Genomic DNA, 24,348 nt, shown 5'->3' with positions numbered 1-24,348 from the left:
AAGAGGACGGTGAAAGTGTGTGACAGCTTTAATTTCCTGCTCTCGCTGTGTGATTTATAAGGCGGGCCTGCCACCATGGCATGCCAAAATGGGTGATATGGGTGTGTATTTGTGTGAGGGATGTAACGTGGGTGGGGGCAAAGGTGCCTCTGTGTGTGTGTGTGTATGTGTGTGTGTGTGTGTGTGCACGTGCGCGCGCATATAGTTAGGTTAGGAAACGGTTTGAATTTTTTCCTTGGCTCTATTTTTTTCTTATATACTTATAACCTGATAAATATCACTATACTGCAGATTCCACCAGATAAGAAAGAACATACTGTGTGCAAAACTATATGTTTCTTGATTTTTAAATATATCATACTGTACTCCATGTATTGCTACTTATGGAAAAGTCGTTCTCTTATATAATGTGTATCATATTTCTTTTTCTATAGTGTTTGATGTGCAAAAATATATGAATATGCTATTGTGAGCACAATGTGATTTCATTTCATTTGTGAGAAAGTGTGTGCGTGTACATGAGAGTTTTACTGCGTTGGTACATACCTGAGTGGAAAAGGTGCGGAGAGATGAGCACAGCTGGAGTCCCTCTTCAGAAAGAACCTTGAAGAGTGAGTCAGAAAAAAAAGACAAAAATCAGCCAGGATGCTGTTCCACGGCGAAAAAAGGCACAGTCAATAAATATTATGAGATTTGATTTTTTTCTCAGCTTGTCTTATCAGTGGGCCTTCCCGTCACTTTCCCCTATCGTTTCCCCTGCTGACTTATCTCCCTCGCTCACCACACATAGAATAAATCCTGCCTGACATTTTGGGTCCCTGATTGTACAAATTGGTAATGATCCCAATTCAATAGGATACACTCCTCAATGCATCCTTGTTTGTTATCACCTCCTGTGTCCGACATGGCCAAAAGCATACAGCACTACATTTCCATCACATTGATAAGTCCAAGCCATGCCCTATCAGATCCACGAGAAGGAAAGTGAATGAGGGGATTCTGGTATTTACTGACCTATTGATCTGCCAGCCTTGGTATGTCTTTGGTTTAATGAAACAACAGATGTATTTATTTGCAACTTCGATACAACGGCAGGAAAATAGAACAGAAGGTGGAGAGAGGGAGAGATTAGCGGATATGGATGCACATACCTCAGCTTGATGAAAAAGATCTAGTGTTGTTTTCAGCAGCCCCTCCCCTCTGGAGAATCAATACGGGAAGCACAGAAAATGAGGGAGGGAAACAGGAATGAGAGACAGATGAGGACAAAATACATCCACAGCAATCAGCAAACACTGTAACTTAGATGAATCTCAACGATTTTATTGTCAGAATGAGTCATAGTCATGTCAACTTAGTCATTGCCTCAAACTATGCCTGGCAAATATCAATAGCTGGGGGCTCTCATTAACACTAAGCCTCTAAAGAGATTCATGTGGATGCTTAAGAGGCTTTACAATGCTGAGCTCTGAAATGAATGCAACAGTTCAGCAAGCAGCAGATATAAAATCGGAGCACGTGCGTGTCTGTGTAGTGTGTGGTACTGTTCACTCACCTGGTGAACAGGTGCATGTTGTAGGCCATGCTGGCCAGGCTCTGGCTCTGTCGGACAATGTCGTGCTCCTGCTCCTCCCATTTCTCCACCTCTGTGTCTACATCTGATGACAGCAGACGAAGCTCCAGACCCAGCTTGGCCATGCTTGTCTGCTCCTGCACACACACACACAGACACACACGCAAATTAATCCTATATCGCGAAATATAACGGATGTCATTTTAGAGATGCATATTAACAAACAGGTTTTGTAAACACAGTGAGAAGTTCCATAATCAGCATAATCCTGCTTCCCGTGGTGGTACGGCATGTGAAAAACTGCTGGCCAGCAAAATTGCAGCCTATTAGCATACAAACACCATCAATTCCTCAAGCGAGTGACACAAAGTTTCCTGGAGATGAATATACTGCTGTCAGAACAGGGTACAAGACGTGACATGATGTATTGTGCCGAAAGCCAGAGGAGTTTATGGTATATGCTACCTCTGCATCCAGCTTGACAGCCTTGGCAGTCTTCAAGTTCGCTGAGTGTTTCTGTGGGAAAATAGCGGCATTAAACAGGATTACAAACCGTTGGATTACATGAATATTCATGAGGATGGATGATGTGATACTCACCCCGGGTCTGGGAAGTGACAAATAAGTTCTTTTGTCTCCTAAGAGTAGAGAGTTATTGTCATTATCTGAACATAAGGTCACAAGTGAAAATCATAATAAAATAATCTGTTACTGCTCTTTGAATGTGCAGCTATCCATACATTTTCCAGGCAATTACAGTGGCAATTACGGTTATTCAGTAATTATGGTAATGAAATTGTTTTGCTTTTATCACTGTCCACTCTTGACACATTCTTATCTTTCATCATAAAAACAAGAACAGCGTGGTTTGTTTCAATCGAGAACAGGGAAGAGAAACTACTGTCGTGTTCATGGGGGAAGATTAGGAGAGAATAATAGAAGCAAATCTTTCGACGGTGTCCATATTTTTCCATTTTAACAGCACTTTGGCTGAATGGAAATACAAATGTGTGATGGATGTGATCCTTTCACCCAATGAGCTGCACTTCATAATATTTACTGCATTTCAAGTGAAAGTCGCATTCTTGAGGGCAGCCACATCCTGGAAATATGCCAAAACATCTTCCTCCTGTCTTTGAGATTAGTCAGTGTGCGAAAGCACAGTGTTGCTAACGTTCATCTGTGTGTACACGGACAAATGTACAGCAGAAGCAAATATAGATGGAGTCACACGGGCCTACATATGTACTTTCTGTCTGAGTGTCTGTCAGTGAGGATGCAAACAGCTGATCTGTCCATGATTTGGACACTTATGATAACTGGTCCAATTATGAATTGATAAATGGATCCACAGGTGTTTAATGGCATCGATGTTGTTCCTTTTACAAAATGCTTTGCAGAGGCCATGATGATTAATTTTCAAAAGTCATGTTCATGCTGCTTGCTTTGCCTCAACTTTAACTATCACGAAGGCTATTGAAGTGTTCAGGGACAAAATGACAACAAGGTTTTATCAGAGAATTTCATGTTTTCAGGCTAAAATGCCACTGACAGCACATTTAGCCTCTACTAGCTTCTGCTTCTCATTCTTTCTGAAAGACGTCCTGTTCCTCATGTGTGTGCTGCAGCCACAACCCACCCAAATGCACAGAAGTATCCATTTACTGAACTAAAACACACCTCGTCTGCCTTCAAAGACGTCACTGATCTCCCTCAGCAGCAGGGCCATATCGCAGAGCTGCGACTCCCAGGCCTCGCAGAACACCTCCAGGTTCTCTTTAGCGATCTTACTGGATGGGTGGAGGGCCAGCGTCTGGGCAGCCGAGATGATCTGAGCAGGAGTGGAAAGAATTGTGACATGAAAAAAGTCATTTTTAAATGAAGTTGGACTGCAACTAAGCTGGGAAACTATGCAAGTACAGTGAAAGGCAGATGAACAAAATGTGGTGTAACTATGCTTCAGAACTGGACAACTCACAGTAGTGATTGTCAATTTCAAATAGTCAGATGCCACTTTTCCTCACCACTTCATCACATTTTGTTGCTAAAATGTCTGGATAAACAATACACACTGCTTTTCCAGAGTCCCACCAAATGCAGATATAATTGAACAATTAAATCTTTTTCCAAATACTAAATAGATTAAGTACAGAACAAGACCAATGTTCATCACAAAGAGAGAAGGAGAGAAGGAAAATTAAAACAAACAAAAACACAAATGTGCCTTTCTCATTAGTAATCCCAACTCTGGAGGTGCAAGATCAGTCTGGGCTAGAGAGTGGCATCACTCAGCACAGAACTGAGAACAAGAAACCCAGTAGCTTATCACGTCTCTGGCAAAGCAAACCACAGAGTAGTTCCACCACTAGTGACTAGACAACCTAACAACCCTAAATTAACTCATAATATTATTCATGTTATTCATAATATTCATGTTTTAGCAATGTTAAAAGCTTTGTAAGCCTGTGATTTTGATGGGCAGGATTTTCCCATCTCTGGGCTGTGGATAATAACTGGGCTACGGTTCTCTTACGATAATCTCCTTCAATCAGCATTAACATGGTAAGACTGTAAAACAGAGTTCACTCTCTCACAGTTCACGTCAGAGCCTCGTTTCTATTGTTACACTCATAACTGTTCCCCGTCAAACAAAGGCAGGTAGGAAATACAATTGTCCAGAGGCAGGGGAGATGAACAAGCAACCTAAATGTTACACATAAACAATAATATTGATAGTGCTATTAATTGTAATGAAATAATACCTATCAGAGTAATAATACATTAAAATGTGACTCTGCAACTCTGTGTTAAAAAATAATAAGTTTTTTCAAAAAGTAAAGGGATAAAGGTTGGACCACATATGTAACTGAGATCCAGCTTGCAATATGTTGGAAACCCATGTAGCAATTTATAATATCTGCAATCAAGTCTGGTGTCTAGCCTCAATGGAAATAAGATTTTAGACAACTACATTTTACAAATACAGCTTAAACACACATTCCCACACACACACACACACACACACACACACACACACATCCCCTACTGTGTAGTATTTAATAGCCAATTACCCTCTAGGCCACCCCTATATTACTTTGGGCAGACACTGAGACATATCACCACCGCCACCCAATACTCCAATGTTATTGATTGGTTGACCTTTGAACTTAGGAGCAGAGTCATTACTGCAGAGTCATGCGGGGCCTGACATTAACGCTGCAGGACGGGAACATTCTACGTTGCTGGATAATTACTGGCATGGATGATTTCCAAGAGCAAACATAATTAGATCTGGGATAGGGGGACTAGGTGGACAGCATGTTCTCTGCCATCTTGAATGGCTGGCAGGTGTAGGAGGTAGACAGAATATCGCTCAGGTTTGATTTCACCCCCAAACCACTGTGAGACCAGTTTGACTTCAGCGACAGACTATAAAAGTGTTGAACGGAATGAAATGGGTCTCAGTTATATTTAAAGTGAACCTGTGTGTCTTTCTAGACTGATCCTTTCTCCCCTGTTTGCTGCCATTTACACAAGAAGTCAAACAGGTATAATATCAAACAAACAAAAACAAAAATGCATACAGACACTGTTGGGAGGTTTAATGTTACCTGTGGACCAATGACATGGAAGGTCTCCTCAGCGTGTATACAGGTAATCTCCAGTGGCTCTGTCCCCGACACGTGGCACAGCAGCCGACATGTCTGAAGTCAAAGACACAGAAGGAAAAAAATGACTGACGGGAGATGCTGCTAAGGTTTTAATAGAGAAATGTTTACAATTACTGGATATAATACCTTAGTACCAATTTTACTACTAATCATACCTGACTTTTTTTTGGTGTTTGGGCACAATGAGTGAATGTTTAGGCTGGTTCTTTTGGATAAGGTCACACACTGAAACATTTTTTGTGTTTTTTCAATCTAAACAAAATCAACTTTTACCCTAACACAATGGCTCTTTTCAAACTACACAGTATGTTTATTTGTTAGGGCCACTAGCAAAGACATGAAAAAGCTTGCATGGTATTTCTCTGCTCAGTGTTTGCATAACAAAACCACATGTTGACATTTATTGGGTTAAAGTGTATTCCACATTTCAAGCTCTAGATGTTTGCTTGCACAAGTGCTTGTGGCATGCTGCTGGTAGCACAGCAATTTCAATGTATTTTCAGCAAACAAGCGTAGAGTGATAACAGCGGAAAAATATATGAAAGAACCTTAATTACAATACAGACTTCGCATTGGGTGTTTTTTTGACTGGTATTCTTTTCAACAGTTGAACACCTCTACTGCGTGGCACTACCACCACACCTCTCCCAGCTTCCCTGCCCCCTTGCCTACCTCCACCAGCTGCTCCTTCTGCTCGGTGAGCGTGCGTGAATACTCCGCCACTGCCTCCAGGTTCCCCTCGGCGCCTGCAGCTTTGAGAGCCCGTAGAGGCAGCTGCTCCCCGTGAACTTTGAGCAAGTCTGAGGTACGACTGACTGCCACCTTATGGAGCTGGAAAAGGAATCAAAGATTACGGCACAGAATAAGAAGAGGAGGACATAATGGAGGCTGGAGAAAACCCACGAGAAAGAAAGATGAGTACAGATGAGATGCATAAATGGGGATTTTTGAGGAGGCAGAGAAAAAAGAATAGCTGAGGTGACACAATGACATAGTTGAGTTGAATTGAGAGACAGCAGGTCAGATGTGGAGTGATGTGAAAAAGAAAAGTGGGGAACCAGCTATAGTGGCTGAACATCCAGTGACAGAGTCCAGACAAACTCATAGTCATGTCTGTGTCTCTCTATAACTGAGTCCATCTATTCAGACGGGCTGAGCAGAGACAGAATGCTGCTCACCTCACGTCTGAGGTCACTGACACTCTGGCATGTCTTCAGGATGGCCACCTCCATGTCCTCTGTAGCCTCTTTGGCATGGACAGACTGCTGCTCCAGTGAGACAGAGAGAGGAAGAGGAGAATAAAACATGAGACCCAACAAGGTTTTACAGACCCACACACCAGAGCAGGACAATGCACTAGGAAAACTCTCCAACTTTCCAAATATATTTGTTATAAATATATGGTAAATCATAGTTTGTATGATCAAAATAAACATAAACAAATTGATTTAGTTAAATATTGTACAATACATTTCGTACTTTCTGATCCAACTGGATTAAAAATAAATACAAATTCTGCTAAACTCTGAACAATAAGAATCAAGACCACAAAATGGACTGGGCAAAACACCTACAAATATTTCGACAGTCTTCTCTGCAATTTCAAAACACTGCACTGCTCTGGTCCTTTCAATTCTCCAGATGCACTACTGTACAATTATGTGGCTACAGTCTCTCTGTGTACTCTGAACACACTGAAGGTTTTACAATAAGAAACTGCAACATAATGACTTGTGTTTCAAGTCCATCAATTTTGAAGGCCAAGGAGACTCTGCTGAATGGCGGCAAGACACAGAACACTACGTGATGTTACTGTCTCGGCTGAACGAACCTTGATAAAACGGCTATTCAGGTGGGTTATTATGCTCTGTTGTTCCAGGAGGTATGTGTGAAAAGAAAGTGAGTAGGCAAAGTGATTGACTGGGTGAGCCGGGAGGAGGTTGTAATGTGTGTGAGTCTGACTGTATGGATTTCTGTCTGTGTAGCATGCTGTGTGTGTTGAACAGACACTGGATGCTATGCAAAGGAGTGTTCCCACTTGTAATTAGAAATATATTACATCCTGTTTATAACTTTGCCAACTTGCCTTCATCCCTTACAGTAACAACAGTGACCCAACCCACATCTACTCCTCTATGCTTGGAGTATTTTTTTTTTGCATCTTATCATCATACTTTACCGTTACAAGTGTGTTACAGATGAGGTACTTATTGTTATTCTTCAAATGGTAGCATATGTTTTTTATGAATATTCGTGTAGGTGTGTGTGCATCTGTGCAAATGTGCCTGCTTGTGCCAACATACTGCCTCAACCCAGACGTGCACCAGCTGCTGAGTGTCCTGGCGCGCCAGCTGGCACAGACCAAGGATGGCCTGCCGCTGCTCGTGGCTAGTGTAGGCCGAATCAGTGAAATCCTCAGTCCGCTCCACCAGTGCCTCCAGCTGGCTGCCCACGCTCTGGGGTGACAGGGAGTACAGGTTCTCCCGCAGGCACTCCACGATGGACTGCGGGAGGAGGGGGTAGGTGAGTCCAAGGAGCATTTGAAGGATTGGTGAGGGGAAAAAGGAAAGGATTGAAGTGGCAATACACATAAGAGTTTTACAAACCAATGTCCTGAGGAAAAAGAAAACATAATTTACTATCTCATTATCATTATACACTTGACCTCATCATTAAATACGTGGCTGGATTGTGAGATATGGGTTACCCTGGGCCACCATAGGTGCACAATAAATTCTGCAAACAGCATCTCAAGCACACAAACATAAAAGCTAATGCATTCTTCCTGTTTTATGCTTCCCTTTACTTTTTTCCGGCAAAGATGTTTTTAAGAGAAGCTCTTAAAAATCTCTCTGCTTATGTGTCCTAACATGACAGGTTTACATAAGCTTTTAGATAAATTCTGCCATTAGGAGCTATGAGGCCATTCATTAAAAGCAATAAGCATCTTCAGGTCCTTTCATTAAAATACTTTCTTCTTCTTTTATCTCAGTGGAAAAGACCTTTGAAAACATTTTTTTCCCCATTTCTTTCATTTGCCAGAGCACAGGGAGGACAGAGATTAGTCATAGTGATGTAGGCTTAGGGGTGACTCACAAAAGTGTACGAACCAAATTATAAAATAGATATGTCTGGTGCTCAGAGTAGACTTAGTTGGTTGAGTTATATATGATGCTGTTGCAACAAAGTGAACACAAAAATATTAGTGTCGCATCCACAGATCAACACTCAAATAGTCAACTAAATTTGAGGACTTTTGCTTAAAACCACATTCTTTCTTCTATATATATATATATATATAAATCGATTATTTTACTGCTGTGACAGATATTTTTAAACATAAAAAAAAAAACTTGTTCGACATGATGCTTCATCCAAAAGAGGATCATTACTTAACTTCATGGGCCAATGCGTGTCTGACAAGCATCACTAATCTTAAGCCTTTACTGTGATATATATCAACTGCTTCACTAAGTCAAATTTCTGATCCTACCTTGAAGTCCTTGATGCCGTTGTAGATGCTGGCAGGAAGGATCTTGTTCTCCCCACAGCTCCGTGCCTCAGTGACTATCTCAATGACCTGCTCCAGGGCACAGCGCATTCGGTGGAACACGGCGTCTTTGTTGATCCGCGCCGACTCGCAATCTGGGTGCCTCAGGCAAGTCTTTGGAAGGAATTCGATGTGAAATGTCAACGCTCGCGCCCTCCTCTACTCTTTTCAACTTCTATCCTTTCATTTTTTTTCAACCAGTTATTCACTCTCTTTGTTTTTTTTTTTGGATTATGTAACTTTGAGTTTTGAGTATTATCATTGATCACAGCATTTGAGAAACCCTGAAATTAAATAAACTTGAGAATGCCTTAAATCTTTAAGCTGGACACTGTCCATAACCCTTGCCCACAGGTCCATTGTTGGTGTGCCAGCTGTTTACCTTGGAGGCTGTGAGGAGCATCATGGTGCATTTCTCCAGCACTGCTCTGGCTGCTGCCATCCGTGCTTTCTTCTTCTCATCCTTCAAGTCCTACAGCAACAAATCCACACACACACACACACACACACACACACACACACGCACACACGCACACACACACACACACACACCAGATGGTAATGGGTGGCTTTACTCCAGTTGCAACTTCTAAGACCTCTCTGGGTGTCCAAGGGACATCAAGCATCAAAAGTATGCAACCATTTTCTTTCAAGCTGGTATGAAGGGACACACAAATGTGGCACGGATTACTCTCCAAGTTTCCACACACACGTAACTTTCTCGGGTAATTGTCTTCTAATAAAAAGAGATGCTACCCGAATAGGAAAAATATACAGTGTGTATGATCAGCTGCATTGTCCATGGATTCTATAGAGGAATAGACAGCTCCAATTAGGTAGATATAGGATTTGCGAAAAGGCAGCTGAATCAACTCCTTTCCCATCACGTCTCCTTGGATTACAAAGGCGACGTGATTATCTGTCATTATTTTTGCCTCTGTGCTTGCCTGGCTTCAATAGATGAAGATGGAGATTTTCTAAAAGGCTGTGTGCTTGTTCATATGTGTGCATGGGAGCACATGGGTGGGAGTAAATGCAACAAAAAAGATAAAGAAAACAGGGTGGCAAATGAGGAGAGAGAGCATTATCTGCAATAATGAGTGTTGGAGGGAGACATGACGCGCATCAAAACATAAGCGCCGAAGAAACAGGGATGGTCGATCCTCTCTCCCTGTCAAGATATCGCAGCCTTTGCACTTTACATCAGCTTCTACAGGCAAAGCGCTTTAGTTGCAGAGGCTGAATATATGCATCAAAGCAGGATTAGCAGTCTTTGAAAGAACAAAGTTAGGAACCCTAAGATGGACTGTTTTTCTGAAGCTTTGAGCCAAAGTTTTGTTTTACAAATTTGCTTGGCTGAAATATTGCAGAGACAATGCATTGCTGAAAGCATAGGTCAGTTTGTATCAGCACTGAAGTGTTTGAGGAGTGTGAGTCATAGCTGGACTGTATATTTCTTTTATGGATTGAAACATGGATTATAAGATTGAATAGATACAGACAGAAAAAAAAAGGAACTTTGGAGCAACAAGAGCAGGCTGAAGAAGTCTTGTTACTTCATTGTTTGATTTTTGGGGAACTGTAAATCTTTGACGCTTGAATTATTGATTTGTTCTTAGTTTGCCTGCACATTCACAGTGACAGTACTGCAGGTTTTACAGGCTAATCCCACCACCTGCTTGCACATTCAGAATACCATGTTTAGAAAAAAAAAGTCACTGCTTGTTAGAAGATTACATCTACATGAATAAACAAAATGTGCTCAGTGGTGCAGAAATGAAGAGACAAATTACCACATGCTCATAAACATCAATATATCCATGTGCAGCTTTTTGCCAAATTGGACCACATTTACATGTCATTTATTGAAAGACATTTATAGTGTGCTGATTTTGACACTCTTAAAAGCAGAAAAGCAGAGAGCTGGTTTCTTCACATGCCACTCACGTTCTGCCTGTCTCCAGTGAGGTGGGCAAACTCCACCATCTCATTGCCAAACTGGCTGAAAATCTGTACAAATTCCTGGAAGGTGCTGACTCTTTCCAGATGGTCGAGGGTAACCAGGACCTGAGAGGAGTGAAAAGATCAGAGTGGCACGATGAATGTCCACATATGGTGTGGATACTTCTAGTCCTGCTGCATTGTAATTACCAATTCATGATCTTGCAGGATATCAGTAGGAAGTGCAAAAAAAGCAGAGAATATCATATACCATGTTTGCATCCCAAGGGGGAATCCTTACCTTATGACAGAACACACAAAAGTTATTGGACAGGTGATGTGTAATATATTTCACTGTTTGAGATTTCTTACATTCCATTTCTGTCTGACTCCAACTCTCTCCCTTGTAGTATTAATGGCTCAATGTGAAGTAATTATATCAGCCATCTCCTAAAATAAAACCAGCAGATTAAGTACTTCCTAACCTGCACTTTAGTTAATATTAGTCTTTGTAGCTGCTAATTTAGCTGCTGAACTTAGGCTAGCTGGCAGTACTAACACAGAAGCTTTTATGCACGCCAGACAAAGAGAGGGAAGAGATGTAATTGTGTTTGCCAGTAATGGAGAACAGGGGGCTGTCGACCGTCTGTCCAAACTAGGCTAACCAGCCATGATTAGGCCCCCTGTTTCCATTCTTGGCCCAGTCTACAGCTGCATCCATATCACACTGTCTGGCTAAAAGTATAGCCAGGTACAATGGAGAGAGACAGTCTCTTGTTCTGTGTTTTTATGTGGTTGCTTAATGTGCTGCTTCCCTTCAATTACCCCTTGAGTAGTCCTTTAGAGAGCCAGTGCTTATCTATTAGGGAATAAAGGATTCAGGATGGAGTTTGGTAAGGTGTGTGTGTGGACCACTGTGTGTGTGTGTGTGTGTGTGTGTGTGTGTGTGTGTGCGTGTGTGCAAGAGAGGCTAAGCAAAAGAGTTTATGCATATCCTTAAACGTTGTGCTATCTAATATCTGCATTTCTCACCTTGTTGCGTGATGTGATTATTTGTTTGATGACGATGCGGTCAGCTAAGACCAGGACTTTAGTGACTGATGAGAGGAGCAAGCGGGCAGCCTTCACCATCCCTGTCCTATCACTGAACACCGTGACACGTCCGTCAGACAGGGACGGCAAGGCTGATCCCACATCTGTCAGCTGGGCTATGGCATCACCTGCAAGAGAGGAGAGAGGAGAGGACGCAGCGCTGAATGCAGGATGCTGATCTCATTCCAGTGCTCTCTTTTTCCTACATTTAAAATCTGTATAAAGCTTCCAAACTGCATGGAACTCATCAGGATTAAACAGAACTTCAAAGATGACAGCTACAACATGATTTCTTAACTGTTACCAGAGACATTCCTGTAACATTCCTTCTCGGCTCGTGCATACTAACAATACTGATCTAGACAGAGATATTTACCATTTGTTAGGCTGCTAGTATGTCAGGTCAAGTCTGTGAGCTAGAAACACAATAGATGATGACCTTTTAAATGATATAATAATTAACAAGAAATGGCAGTACAGAAATAATAAGGAGTGTTAAACACATTGCATAGTTTCTCCACTAGAAAGCACATCAAAGTTTATTTTTCAACTGCAAACTCTCATGCTCTGTATAAATTGTGGTCACAAGCCTATAAAAATGTATTCCTTATCAAAAATGAAAACTAAATTTGGAAAGCCAATAAGTAAGGACTTTTGGTTGAACTCGAAGTTACTGGCTGACTGTCAGACAATTCTGGAAGAGCCTCCTCTGAGTACGGGTGACCCAGAACATGCCGGAGGGCTTATATATCCCATCTGGCCTAGGAGCACGCTGGGATTCCCTAGGAAGAGCTGGAGGATGTGGCTGGCCAGAAAGAACATTAGGCTACTTTGCTCTGCCTGCTGTCACTGAGATCTAGGCACAGATAAGAGGCAGAAAATGGAAGGATGGATGGTCAATTGATCATTTCCTAAATGCCCTCTAATGTTAGTTCAGCCAACACTGTGGCACAATGTTCCTTCAATCTGCCACTCTTCACCTCTGGGAGAACATATCGTCCTAGACAGGATGAAACACAACAGTACTATATTCAGCACAGTGGTACGACAGCTATGCCAGCATGACCCAAACACCACTGGCATGCTTTCTGCGTGATGTGAGCCATTTCTGGGGTAGACAACTAAGGCCCTCAAACACAGTTGGCAAACATGCCACAGCAAATTCATACACGCACGGGATATGCTAATGCAAAATATTCGTACAGAGTCCAACTCTCTCTTCTTCCCTGTCTCTAACCGACTCATACCAGACCCAAAAAGAGAAAAATAAGGAGTTTTAGGCTGAATACTGAAATACTGATCACCACAATAGTACCTATGAAGAGGAAATGCCCAGAGTTAAGAGTGAGAGGGAGTAGAAGAGAAATCTCAGAGAAAGAGAGGGCTCAGAGAGGAGGGGGAGGTAGCTAGGTCTCTATCGGGTCATGCAGCTTGGCTGCCTATTTGGTTTGGCTGGTCCTTTAAAAGAAGCAGCACTAACAAACTGATTGCATCCGACAGGCTGCTTTTCAGTGCCAGCTCCGTTAACCAGTTAAAACATCTAGGCCTGGCTCACAAAGCATGTTGCTCAACCCCCATGGCAGTATTAGGAAGGAAAGCAGAGGGAGCCAACTCTCCCCTCTAAATCCCAGAATATGGATGGTATGGACTGGGGTATGAATTCTCATGACCTTATATGTAAAACAGATATATCCTATGGGGCCCTTAGTTACCATATGCACTCCTGACCTTTGTACCATCTGTTCATGGTAAAAAGCAGTTTTGTTCCTACATGGAAAATCATGTATCAGGTGTAATGAATTCTGCTTTTTTTCTGTAGGTTAAATGTATTATTCATGAGCGCAAACTTGAAAGGCAGACCCTTGATGTGTTGGTACAGGGCTTGCAGGGAGTCAATCTTGCATGATTCAATGGATGGCAATGCCTGTCTGTTGGTAGATTGCAATGAAATTTGGTACAGATGTTCATTTTCCCCATAGGGTGAATTTCCTTTGGTGATTCCTTAACTTTTCATCGAACACCATCACCAGGTCAACAATTTAAAGTTTTCGTACATTTGGGTTATCACCAAATACCCTCAAAATTAATGACATTCCCGCCAGTATCTGCTGTACTTAGTGCTACTTACCAAATGCTAGCATGCCAACACACTATAAAACATTCTTCCTGCTACACATTAGCGCGTTAGCATCTAGCTCAAAGCACCACTGTGCAGCATCACAAAGCTGTTAGCATTGCTTTAGACTTGTGTCTGTATCATACATATGTCAGTCATGGGGGAAACCTTTAAAAGGCCAATCGTTGATGCGTTGATGCGTTACTTGGAGACAATTTATTCTTTATTTTTTACCAGCTAATTGCCCTGCATCTGTACTCCACATGTGGCCCAGGATTTAAACACACATTCTTAAGTGCTATGACTTTATTTTAACACTGTCGACCATCTTATCTTGAATCTTTCTGAGGGAGAGCGAAAAAGTGAAACAGATGCATGCAAATGTGAGAATGACACTCAGAGACTGAGTGAAAGAGACAGAGACAGAGATCCAACACAGATTGCCTTCACTGACCTGCCTCATTGGATCTCTCCACCGCTCTGATGATGGGTAGCATCTAATTAAACTAGTGCTTTCAGCCTGCCTTTATTTCATTCATTATAGCACACAAGGCTGAGGCCAGCCTGATTAAACTCTCCCTCCGGCTAGGTATTAGAGAAATGTCAATCCTTCACTAACTAGCCCTTCTCTCTCCTGGAGACTTACAGACTATAAGAAGTCTCTTTTTCATCTGTGAAGATGTCTCCATCATTTCTAAAAAATGGTCGAAGATGAGACAAAAAGCTCCTTTTTTACATCGGGGAACAGTTGTGCAGTGTCTGTCAGGAAAAGTGCAAAGGAAAACTGTGAAAACACCTTCCTTAGAGGAAAGAGAGAGCTGAAATAAATTAGTCACAGTGGGCAACACACATCCAGACATTTGCTCATGCACACACACACATTTTACTTTGCCTTACCTTTGCAAACATACACATTCACACACACATTTTCTCATCAGCCTATTCTCCTCCTCCCGCCAGGGTTCTCTTTGTCTAAGTGTTAGCCATCTTTACAAACCACCGCTGTGTGAGGATTAAACGCTTTGCTACACAAGCTGGCCCCCCCAACATAAACCTATTACCACGGTGTTGTGTCTAAATTCTTATCCAATGTGATTTTGCTTCCGCTCTGCTCTGTGGAAGGCTAAATGAGGTCCTTGTTTTGCCTGATAAGAACAAAGTTTCCCGATATAAAGAAGTGTCTCCCCGAGCAAGTGGTGACAACTATCTACACAAAGAAAAGTAAGAAAGTTTAGACAGACAGGAGGATACAGTGTTGGGAGTGTGTGTCTTTAGACGGCATTTTAACAGCAAAATGTTACAGGAAAGCGTAGAAAAACCGAGACACATGTCTGACAAGACCATCACCTCTTCTTTCTCGGGTTCAATAAAGGCTGACAGTCTTCTAAGAGTGATCCACACATTCTTGTTTCTTCACACTGGTTGTCACTGTTTCCAGTCCTCCTACAGCCCTCTGCAGCTCTTTGTCTCTCTCAGTTGTTTACCGTTTTACACTTGATACACCCATACATCCAAACAGATTCACAGGCCGATAGGGCCTCTCACAGGGGCAGACTACATCCTGGACAGGAGGCCAGTCTATCACCTAATCTATGTTTTAGAGGAGGAAGGAAAATGCAGACTTTGGGAGGAAAAAAAAACCACACAGCATATTCAAACCTCATAAAAAGAAGAGGTCCAGACCTCAGTTTGGGAAATATTTCACTATGTAACACAGAGGCAATCTAAGAGGCACTGAATATTGGAAAAACTACTCACCAACAGCCTGATGTGTTAAGTGTCCAGGACCCTTCCATCACAATCTATTATGCAGTGCTTTCCAAGCCAGCACAGGAACATTAATTTCCTCCTTCTACACAACACCTTTGGGTGAAGAACCACTTTTTTCAGCCTTTACTTCCAACCTAATAACAACAATATCTTTAGAGTACTCTGGAGGTCCTCTGGTATAATACTTTTTGACAGCCAGGCTGTCCAGACAAATCGAAATTTTCAAAAATTTGTGTGAAGCCTGAAGGTGATGCCTAAAGCTTTATGATACTTGTCTTAACTAATAAACACTGCTGAGGAAACAATAGCTTAGGTCTTGTTGGCTGATCAGTCAACACACTCAATGGCAATTAGTTAACAGGAAGGTAGATAGAGTGTTCTTTATACAACATGAATTTTGTGACCGCAAAATAAATGCTTTCCCTTTGTCCTCCAAAAGAGACACACAAAACAACATGTTTAGTTTTAGTGCATCAATTCAGTGAAATGTCAAGTATATAAGAAGATCGAGTCAAAGAAGCCTACCAGCTCTGCGTGCCTCGAAGCAGGCTTGACCCATCTCATCCTTTAGCTCTTGGTTCTCTGCAGCGATGGCCTCCCCGACAGCAACAAAACGTCCAACAGCCACACTCACCGCCTGACCCACCCTGTGTATGGCTGCCAGGGTGCGCTCTGACTTCTTTGGCTTGTCTTTATGGTTGATCAGAGTGGTGATCTGCAGGAATGTGTGGAGAAAGAAAAGGAGAGAGAGCTGAACATTAATTATATGTAGGAAGCACATACACTTTTGTGAAAACAAAATGTAAGTGCTTTAAATTACATGCTTTACTCGAATGACCATTTGAGGACTGGCTTTCTTGCAGGGTTCACTGCAAATTTGCTGTTAAGTTCCAAGGCAATAGTTATAAATACTCCTATAAAAAATAAAATGAAAAGTAATGTCCATGACCATATTATTATGCAACTAATACCGTTTTTAATATAAGTTAAATGAGTTGATTATTTTCCTTGTTTATTATCATTTGTATTGATAAAAGCAGATCTTCACATTTGAGAAGATGGAAACAGAATTCTTAGCAATATCTATCTATCTATCTATCACTATTGTTTGATAAATGACTGAACAATTAATTATTAAAATAGTTAAACAAATCATGGGCTAATCATTGCAGTATCAATGTAATGATTATCCCATGAAATGATTGAAAACATGACAATAAATCAAGCATCGTATGCTTTGTTGTAGCCAGTTATTTAAGCCTTAGTCATTACTTTTCCGTTGACTCATCTAAAAGCTTGGAGGAAGATAAATGAATACACAAGTTGCACAGCTGCACTTGTTCAATAGTGAAAGTATGCTGTGATTATATCCAAACAACATCTTTGATAAGGGAGCATGTTGAGTCTGGAGCTCTCACTCCATTTGCTTATCAGCAGAGAGGAGCTTCCTGCCTGTGCAGCTACAAGTGGAGATAACATTTTGGAGGACGGCATGAGGATAGCCTACTCCGAGTGTCAGAGAGAGAGAGAGAGTGTGTCTACAGCACAAACACGCAATCAATCTCCAACGATCCCCACGAGAATATTTCAAACAATTTGGAAAAAAAGAGAAGCAACAAACACAGCAGATGGGACATGCACACACGTCTTCTGTGACTTATACAAGACCACTGGGCACACGGAAACGCACACACGAAACTCAGGTGGGGCCTCTTAGTGGTAATTGTGGCTATCAATTATGAATGGGTAGAACCAATTATCATTAATTATTTATTGATTGCTTCCACTCTCTCCAGCTGTTATCATAGTGAGTGTGTCCGTGTGCGTGTTTGTGCATGTGTGTGTGTGAAACCATTTGGGTCAGGGAGTGGTGGGTGGTGATTTTAATTGGTCCACAGCTGCAGGTGGTCCAAGTGGGGAATCTTTTACAGTTAAGTCTTTGTGGGCTGCAGAACACACGCTGGGCTGAGCTCAGACGGCTGTTTGAGTGAGCAGCATCCGACACAGGGGTTTAACACACCAGGCTGAATCTGAATGAAAACCTTTGAAATGTGTGGAGGTATATTTGACAGCCTGCAACACAATTAACCTCAGATGTCATGAAAAGTTGACAGGATTGGTATAGATCAGCACCCCCAAGGTAGCAAAACACGCGCGCGCACAAAAATTGGCCACATTGTGCTCAAACACGGCACTGAGGTTTTTGTTATCTGGGTCTGTGGCTTTCCATATGCATAAATAAAGGTGCTGCCTGGCTTGACATAATTATGCAAAGCATAGTAAACTGAAGATCATATCATTATAATGTATTGGAAGTTTCAAAGGTAGTTCAGCTCAATCACAAAAAAAATTCACTTTCATAATGGCGCTTATCAAGGATTTCTAGTAAAATATACCCACCAGTATGTACTTGTCACAGTATGTTACTTGTCAAGTATCTAGCTGTTACATAAATGAAGAAAAAGTGGGGATGAGGAAATGAGGGAAAAAAGAACATAAAAATAACAGATGAGATGTAAACAAGCAAAAGAACATGTAGAAAAACAAAATAAAGAGCATACCAAATAAAGAAGTGTGCTTGTTTCTATCACCCAGAACTTAAAGTTCCAAATAACAAACCCAAAAACCGACTGCCAAGAAGGCGCTCAGAGGCATAATGAAAGATTAAAGTATATTCTGCATGTGCACATGCCACATATATCACTTTGTGAGGTGCACTGGCTGCTTTGATGAGTCGTTGCTTAAATGGCAAAAACACATTTGTCACCACATTTTTCTAATATGTTAAAAGAAGAAACTTGTCGATCAGCTTTTGTTTTTCTTGCTCTCCATTCACTGAAGGACCATTGTTCTTAAATAAGATCCTTAACCTGAAAGTGCTCATGACGCACTTCTTTTGGTCCCTCGTCACTTAATGCATCACTCTCCTCCTTATCTCAGTATTAGAGCTTCCCTTCCCGGGAGCCCTATGTTTTTCAATGATTCATCCACACAGAGTAGGCTACTCGTTAGAAAACACCAACGCCAGCTGGCTGGACGTTATGCAGCCTAACAGAGGGAACTGGGGCACCGTGACACATGATTCAGATCTAAAATCATAAAATAGACTGTCTGGTGGCGTCCATGTTATACAACAGACCTGATTAACATTTCTGTGACATAAATATATGGTTTGGGTGACTGAAACATTTGTTCCTGGACATCTTTGCATCTTGTGTGCAACTGAAAGTGTGTATGCATGGTACTTTTTTGCAAAATGGTGACACTCATGAACACTCAGGCACTGAAAGAGAAACCAGTGTTTAAGTGGGGTGAGAGCATGAGAGAGGAACCTGTAAGTGAGACTGTAAGTGTGTGCAAGTTTGCAAATGCCGCTCTGAGGCTCGCAGAGTGAGGGGAGAAAGAGAAAGTGAGAGAGAAAGAGATTGAGAGAGAGATGGTGGGGGGGGTCAAAGTGACACCAAGAGACAACCTGATTACAGATCTTCCTGTGTGAAAAAAGCTTTTTGCACACAGCAGCAGATGAGCAAAGGGTGAAGTTAGTTTAACAAGTTTAACACAGTGAGTCTGTGAAAGACAAACAGAGTGAGAAAGTCTGTGTGAATTACAAAGACAGGGAGATAGAGAGAGCAGAGAATAACTACTGCCTGGGATTTCTTCCATTAGGGATTACTAGGAGGGTACATTTACTGGGCTGTGCAAACAGGAACAGAGCAGGGTGGAGAGAACATAATATTGATACTGTGCCATCGCAGAAGAGAGGCCACTGTGTTGGTGCACGTATCAACGGAACTTGCATCAGTCTCACTGTGCAGAGACAGAGAAAAATGTGCTCTTTTCACTCTACTTTTGTTAGTGGAACACTTCAGAATCAGTGAGGATCAAATTTAAAGTTTAGAAAAACAGTATTTCCAATCGATCGATAACCTACTTTTCTCCTTACAGCTCAATCATTAAAGCTGCCTCAGGCCAAAGGTCAGGAGTGTACAGTATATTTCACCGCAGTCTACTCATTTAAAATCTTCTTGGTTCATTCTTCATCTCTCTGTCACACACACACACACACACACACACACACACACACACACACACACACACACACACACACACAACGCTGCTGTGCTCTGCTGCACTCCAGCAGTGTTTGAATGCCAATGAGCACCACTAACAAAGCAGCATCCTGAGGCCCGAAGCCTCCAAAAACCACTGAGGATTTACACTATATGAAATCCGTGAAATAAGCACAAATGTTGCTTTAGATGCAAAGTCAGACCTTCAACAGATTTGTGTATTGGTGGAGCTAACTTGACACTTCCATGACCTAAAAACTCCCTCCTGCTTTGGTTGTGTCCTTGGTGCTGCATTAGCTCAGATACAGAGGGGTTTGCTGTGATTTAATGTTATATCTAATATAGCAAATGTGGGGGTCAACTTGGAATGTACATTCTGGTGTAGTCATAACAAGTGGACCATTTGTCCCGGTTACTCTCTTATGTCACTGTGAAGAATTTATTAAACTCTGTGATCTCTCAAAATCTGGGACAAAATCTCTAAAAATCTCAGGCCTTGCATGAACAATGGGGACCCTTTTCCTACAACGCACAGTACTGCATGTAATCTCTTAGAAAATCTCTGTTTTCAATCTCAAATTAACATGGCAGAGTCTATCCATCCCCTTCTTGTTACTTTCTCCCCTGATACACAACCAGTCAATTCCCTGCCATCCACCTCTCATCTCTTTGTTGTCCATAATTAGGAGGACAATTACAAGGCCATAAAAACAACATCAACGGCTTACTCTGAGCAACACAATACGCAAATAGAGCCCACCCATTGGTTAGCAGGAAATCTAGACTAACACCTCAAGGACACAGTGACTGCCTATAAATCAGAGGGTAACAAAAGCTGGAAACATTTGTGGCTGCCTCCCTTGGCTACTGACTTGGTTTCATTGAATGGCTATGCTGGGAGAAAGTTTGGTATTATGAGAGTCATTCTTTCTCCTTGCTTGTTTTTGTTCTCCGTTCTGATTCTCGGATTGTGTGGTTGTATAAATGTGCGGATAAGTGGGAGCGTTTGTGAAAGAAAAATCAAGTTTACTCAAAACAGATCAATTCAAAGCCTCTTTCCCTGTGGCAAATCTGCATCATTCTTGTCATTTCATAACTGCAAGAAATCCTTTGCAAAAAAAGGCAGCGAGATAAAAGTAAGTGTGAACAAGCTCATCCTGGAGCTATGAAGGGACCTTCATTAAACACACATTGTAGCCATTCATCACAATAATTGCTTGCTTGGCAAGTGTTATACTAGCCTGCTTATTTGTCTAATTTATATCTCTGATTCCTTTAAGCTCTACGTGGCCTGCTGACGAAACTAACAACTCAAAAAGAACTTTTTGTTCCAGAGCAAAAAAGACTGAATTTAAAGTTTAGATTAGAAACAGAATCCAGCAGTAGTCCAGTAACTCACATCACATTCAGCCATTGATAGTCAAGCTCAAGGATTTCCATGTGTGAATGTGGGCATCATTATCAATCCATCTATAGTGACAACATAGTTCCTTTTTTTTATATGTCAGTGAGTGTGTGTGTGTAGACACAAATATTTACCTCGCTGCAGAACTGCTGTATGTATGTGTGCTTAAATAATCATGAGGTATATGGGCAGGAAATAATTGGACAGCCGTTTGTGCGGAAAGAAGGAGACAAGGAGGAGAGAAAAAAAGAGAGGTTTAATGAGTTTACTTTCTGTTTGCACTGTTTTGTCTAAATGAGTTTGTGTGTTTGTCCTTGTTAATATGAAAAATAACTTCTCCATCTGCGCTAACTTCGGTAGCCGCCCGTTTCTGTGCACCACAGATTGTCGCTCTCATTATGCAAACTCAACAGCATACGGATCACTCTGTTAAAATAAACAGGAAGAATAATAGTTACAGGTCTCATCTCGGCCTATTACAGCACAAAGGGATCATTGTTGCAGGGAGAACTGTACCCGGCAGGACACACTGAATGTTTGTCCTATCCGTGTGGATTTCTCCTGGACATTTTATTTTTTTTGTTTCGGCGTGGTTTTTACTGATGCAAGGAGATACATGGCTGGCATTTCGCTGGGGACTGCGAGAAAAAGATGAAAAGAAAAAAAAACATTAGAGGAAAGGGATGAAAGACGCACTGAACATGCACTTTAATGGGTGAGCAAATTTCTTCCAAATTGGCCATGAGCAGACGGGAGTTCAATACTGCACTGGTCGACAGCTAGACTGGGGAAGCAATACGGGGAGATGAAAAGAGAGACAAGGGAGTTGGGAGGAGAGCGGATGCAGATAGATGAGGGGAGGTGAAGGGAGTGAGTAGGAGTAGGAGATGTCAATTCTACATCACACTTTACCCTGTCTTGTTTCCTCTACATATATAGCACCATTATTTTCTGTTTTTAAATTCCCTCCCTTGTGACTCCAGCAGTCTCCGTCTTTCTCTACCTTCCTTCAGCCATTTCTCCTTAAGCAGTGCTTCAAATCTGCTCCCCGGCTGCTGCGACACAGTACAGTGTGATACAGTACAGCAGCAGCTTGTGATGTTTAAGCTGCATCCTTGGGGTATACCGTAAAGCCATGTGCACAGAACAGCAGAAATTAGAAAGAGTGGAGCTACTGCACCATCCAACTGTTACACTGCAAAATGTATTACTTAGAAAACAGATGCCCTTTCATTCCTCAATGAAATTAGCTCATTTCTAAAGCCCGAATATCAAGTGTAAAATGCACACATTGACAACAATTTGACAAATTGGTCCAAATTGCCAGTTTTCTGGACACAACAGTGTACACCAGTTGGGCATTACTGAATAAAAACATAAAACATACCAGGCCAGTAGGCAATTTACACACATATTTTGCAAGAATGAGTCATGCCCTCATGTAGCAAATGTAAACTGCGCTCGTTTAATACTCTTTCAGCTGCCCACAGACACAAGCGAAAGAGTTACAGTCAGCTAATGGGAGCAGAATGCAAGTTTTCTGGTGTACATTGTTAAATTAGAAACACAAGGCAGCAGTTCAATTTAGCATGAAAGCTGAGCTGAACCACATCCATATGTACTCTTGACTAGTCATGCATTCTTTAGGAACTAGACTTTTCATTTGGTACTCCCATACGTACCTGCAGACATTCACACACACAGACATATGTACCATGTGACTATCTTAGTGGACTTCCCATTCACACACACAGACAGAAGAACAGAAAGTGAAAAAGAAAGTATGTCTTATCAGCACAGACAGACTCTGCTTGTTGTAATGAACCTGTGAAGGTGACACAGAAAGTGCCAGCATCATGCTCCTCTAAATCTTTTCCTGAGACAAACTGACCTCAGATCAGTTTGATTTGGGGGCCTAATTTAGGCTCACCAAACCAGTAATAGCAGCCTATGGGCCTGATATTATAAGGCTGCATCCAACTAGTGAAGCCCACTTTCACGCTCCATCTTCTCCTCACACACACACACACACACACACACACCGCTCTGTCTACCTATCTAGCTGATGCGCCAAACTTCCCCAAGACACAGACAGAGAGTGCAGTGATTTAGCAGTAGTAGCTGTGCCCCTTTAGGGTGATTGATTGAACACAGACGATTTAACCCGGCAAGATAGACAGTTCCAGAGAAAAGATCGCTGTGTGCCTATATAACCACAAAATGACAGGGATAATACCAGCTGATTGCCAAAGAAAGAAGCACAGGGGGGGAGAGGGGTACGAAGGAGGTGATGGATGTGGGAAGACTACAGAGGCCAACAGCCATGTAGCGTTGTGCAGGCATGCATTCATATGTGCTTATGCCTCTTCAAAACTGTAAAATTAATTAAGTTATTAGTGAACTTCAACTGCAGTTCATATGAGCTAAATTTGATGGGTATGCTTGCTTTTCACTGCCATGTTTTGATGGCGATCATGTAATGCGCTGAGCCAATTTCCACTTTGTTTTACTAAAGTCTGACTCTAGCAGTGGATAAAAACAGTACACAGGATGGGTGAGACAGCAGCTTACATGTTATAAAGGTTATAGTTTAGAGTACGAGCACCTGGCATGAACCTTAGCCCACTCATTCATGTATGTCAGCAGACGTGCAGCCAATGAGACAGACAAGCAGGCAGACACTGATGAAGATAGACACGGACAAGTGGGGGTGTACTGAGGCTTGATGATGCAGAGGCGAGGGCTGACGGACAGTAAAGACAACCTGGACGGCATGCGAGCTTGCAGTTGAATGAGTTTGGATTTTTATCAGACTGTACCCCATTGGAGTTGTATGCGAAAAGGGCACTATTTGGCCTTCAAGCTTTGGCTCAGCAATCACAGCTGACATTTGAATATGTGGACAGGCAGATTGAATCCACAGCAAACATCAGCGAGAAGGCTATAGCTGATGAATAATAACTAGCTACGTCCCAGTGCGTATAACCCACTACTCAACAGGGACACTGATGAAGTATCAAGTCTCTTTAGTGACTCTGAATGACACACAGTGGGTCTATTATAGATGAAAGAAACTACAGCTGGAAACAGTCAATAGAACACAACAATTACTTGTCTACCAGTCTCGTCTGTGCAGTGTTTGATTTTTTTTTTTTAAATT

At 41.8% G+C, this 24,348-nt stretch overlaps 1 protein-coding gene across 1 annotated transcript in view; it reads right to left on the bottom strand.

Moving 5' to 3' along the window:
* Nucleotides 1-24,348, bottom strand: part of ctnnal1 (catenin (cadherin-associated protein), alpha-like 1) — a 46,585-nt gene that overhangs the window by 3,787 nt on the left and 18,450 nt on the right. Inside the window, exons 2-16 of the mRNA XM_070846271.1 lie at nt 16,239-16,428; nt 11,768-11,955; nt 10,742-10,861; nt 9,177-9,266; nt 8,738-8,908; nt 7,548-7,748; nt 6,423-6,509; nt 5,917-6,075; nt 5,185-5,277; nt 3,254-3,404; nt 2,174-2,211; nt 2,039-2,089; nt 1,556-1,710; nt 1,152-1,200; nt 547-603 (exon numbers count right to left, since the gene is read on the bottom strand). Of these exons, the coding sequence (XP_070702372.1) occupies nt 547-603; nt 1,152-1,200; nt 1,556-1,710; nt 2,039-2,089; nt 2,174-2,211; nt 3,254-3,404; nt 5,185-5,277; nt 5,917-6,075; nt 6,423-6,509; nt 7,548-7,748; nt 8,738-8,908; nt 9,177-9,266; nt 10,742-10,861; nt 11,768-11,955; nt 16,239-16,428 (1,800 nt within the window). The remainder of the gene's footprint in view (nt 1-546; nt 604-1,151; nt 1,201-1,555; nt 1,711-2,038; nt 2,090-2,173; nt 2,212-3,253; nt 3,405-5,184; nt 5,278-5,916; nt 6,076-6,422; nt 6,510-7,547; nt 7,749-8,737; nt 8,909-9,176; nt 9,267-10,741; nt 10,862-11,767; nt 11,956-16,238; nt 16,429-24,348) is intronic.

Source organism: Pempheris klunzingeri, chromosome 16 (assembly GCF_042242105.1).
Source record: "Pempheris klunzingeri isolate RE-2024b chromosome 16, fPemKlu1.hap1, whole genome shotgun sequence".
NCBI lineage: Eukaryota > Metazoa > Chordata > Actinopteri > Acropomatiformes > Pempheridae > Pempheris > Pempheris klunzingeri.
Note: the sequence above shows the minus strand (reverse complement) of the source record. Positions and strands in the feature narration are given on the sequence as shown.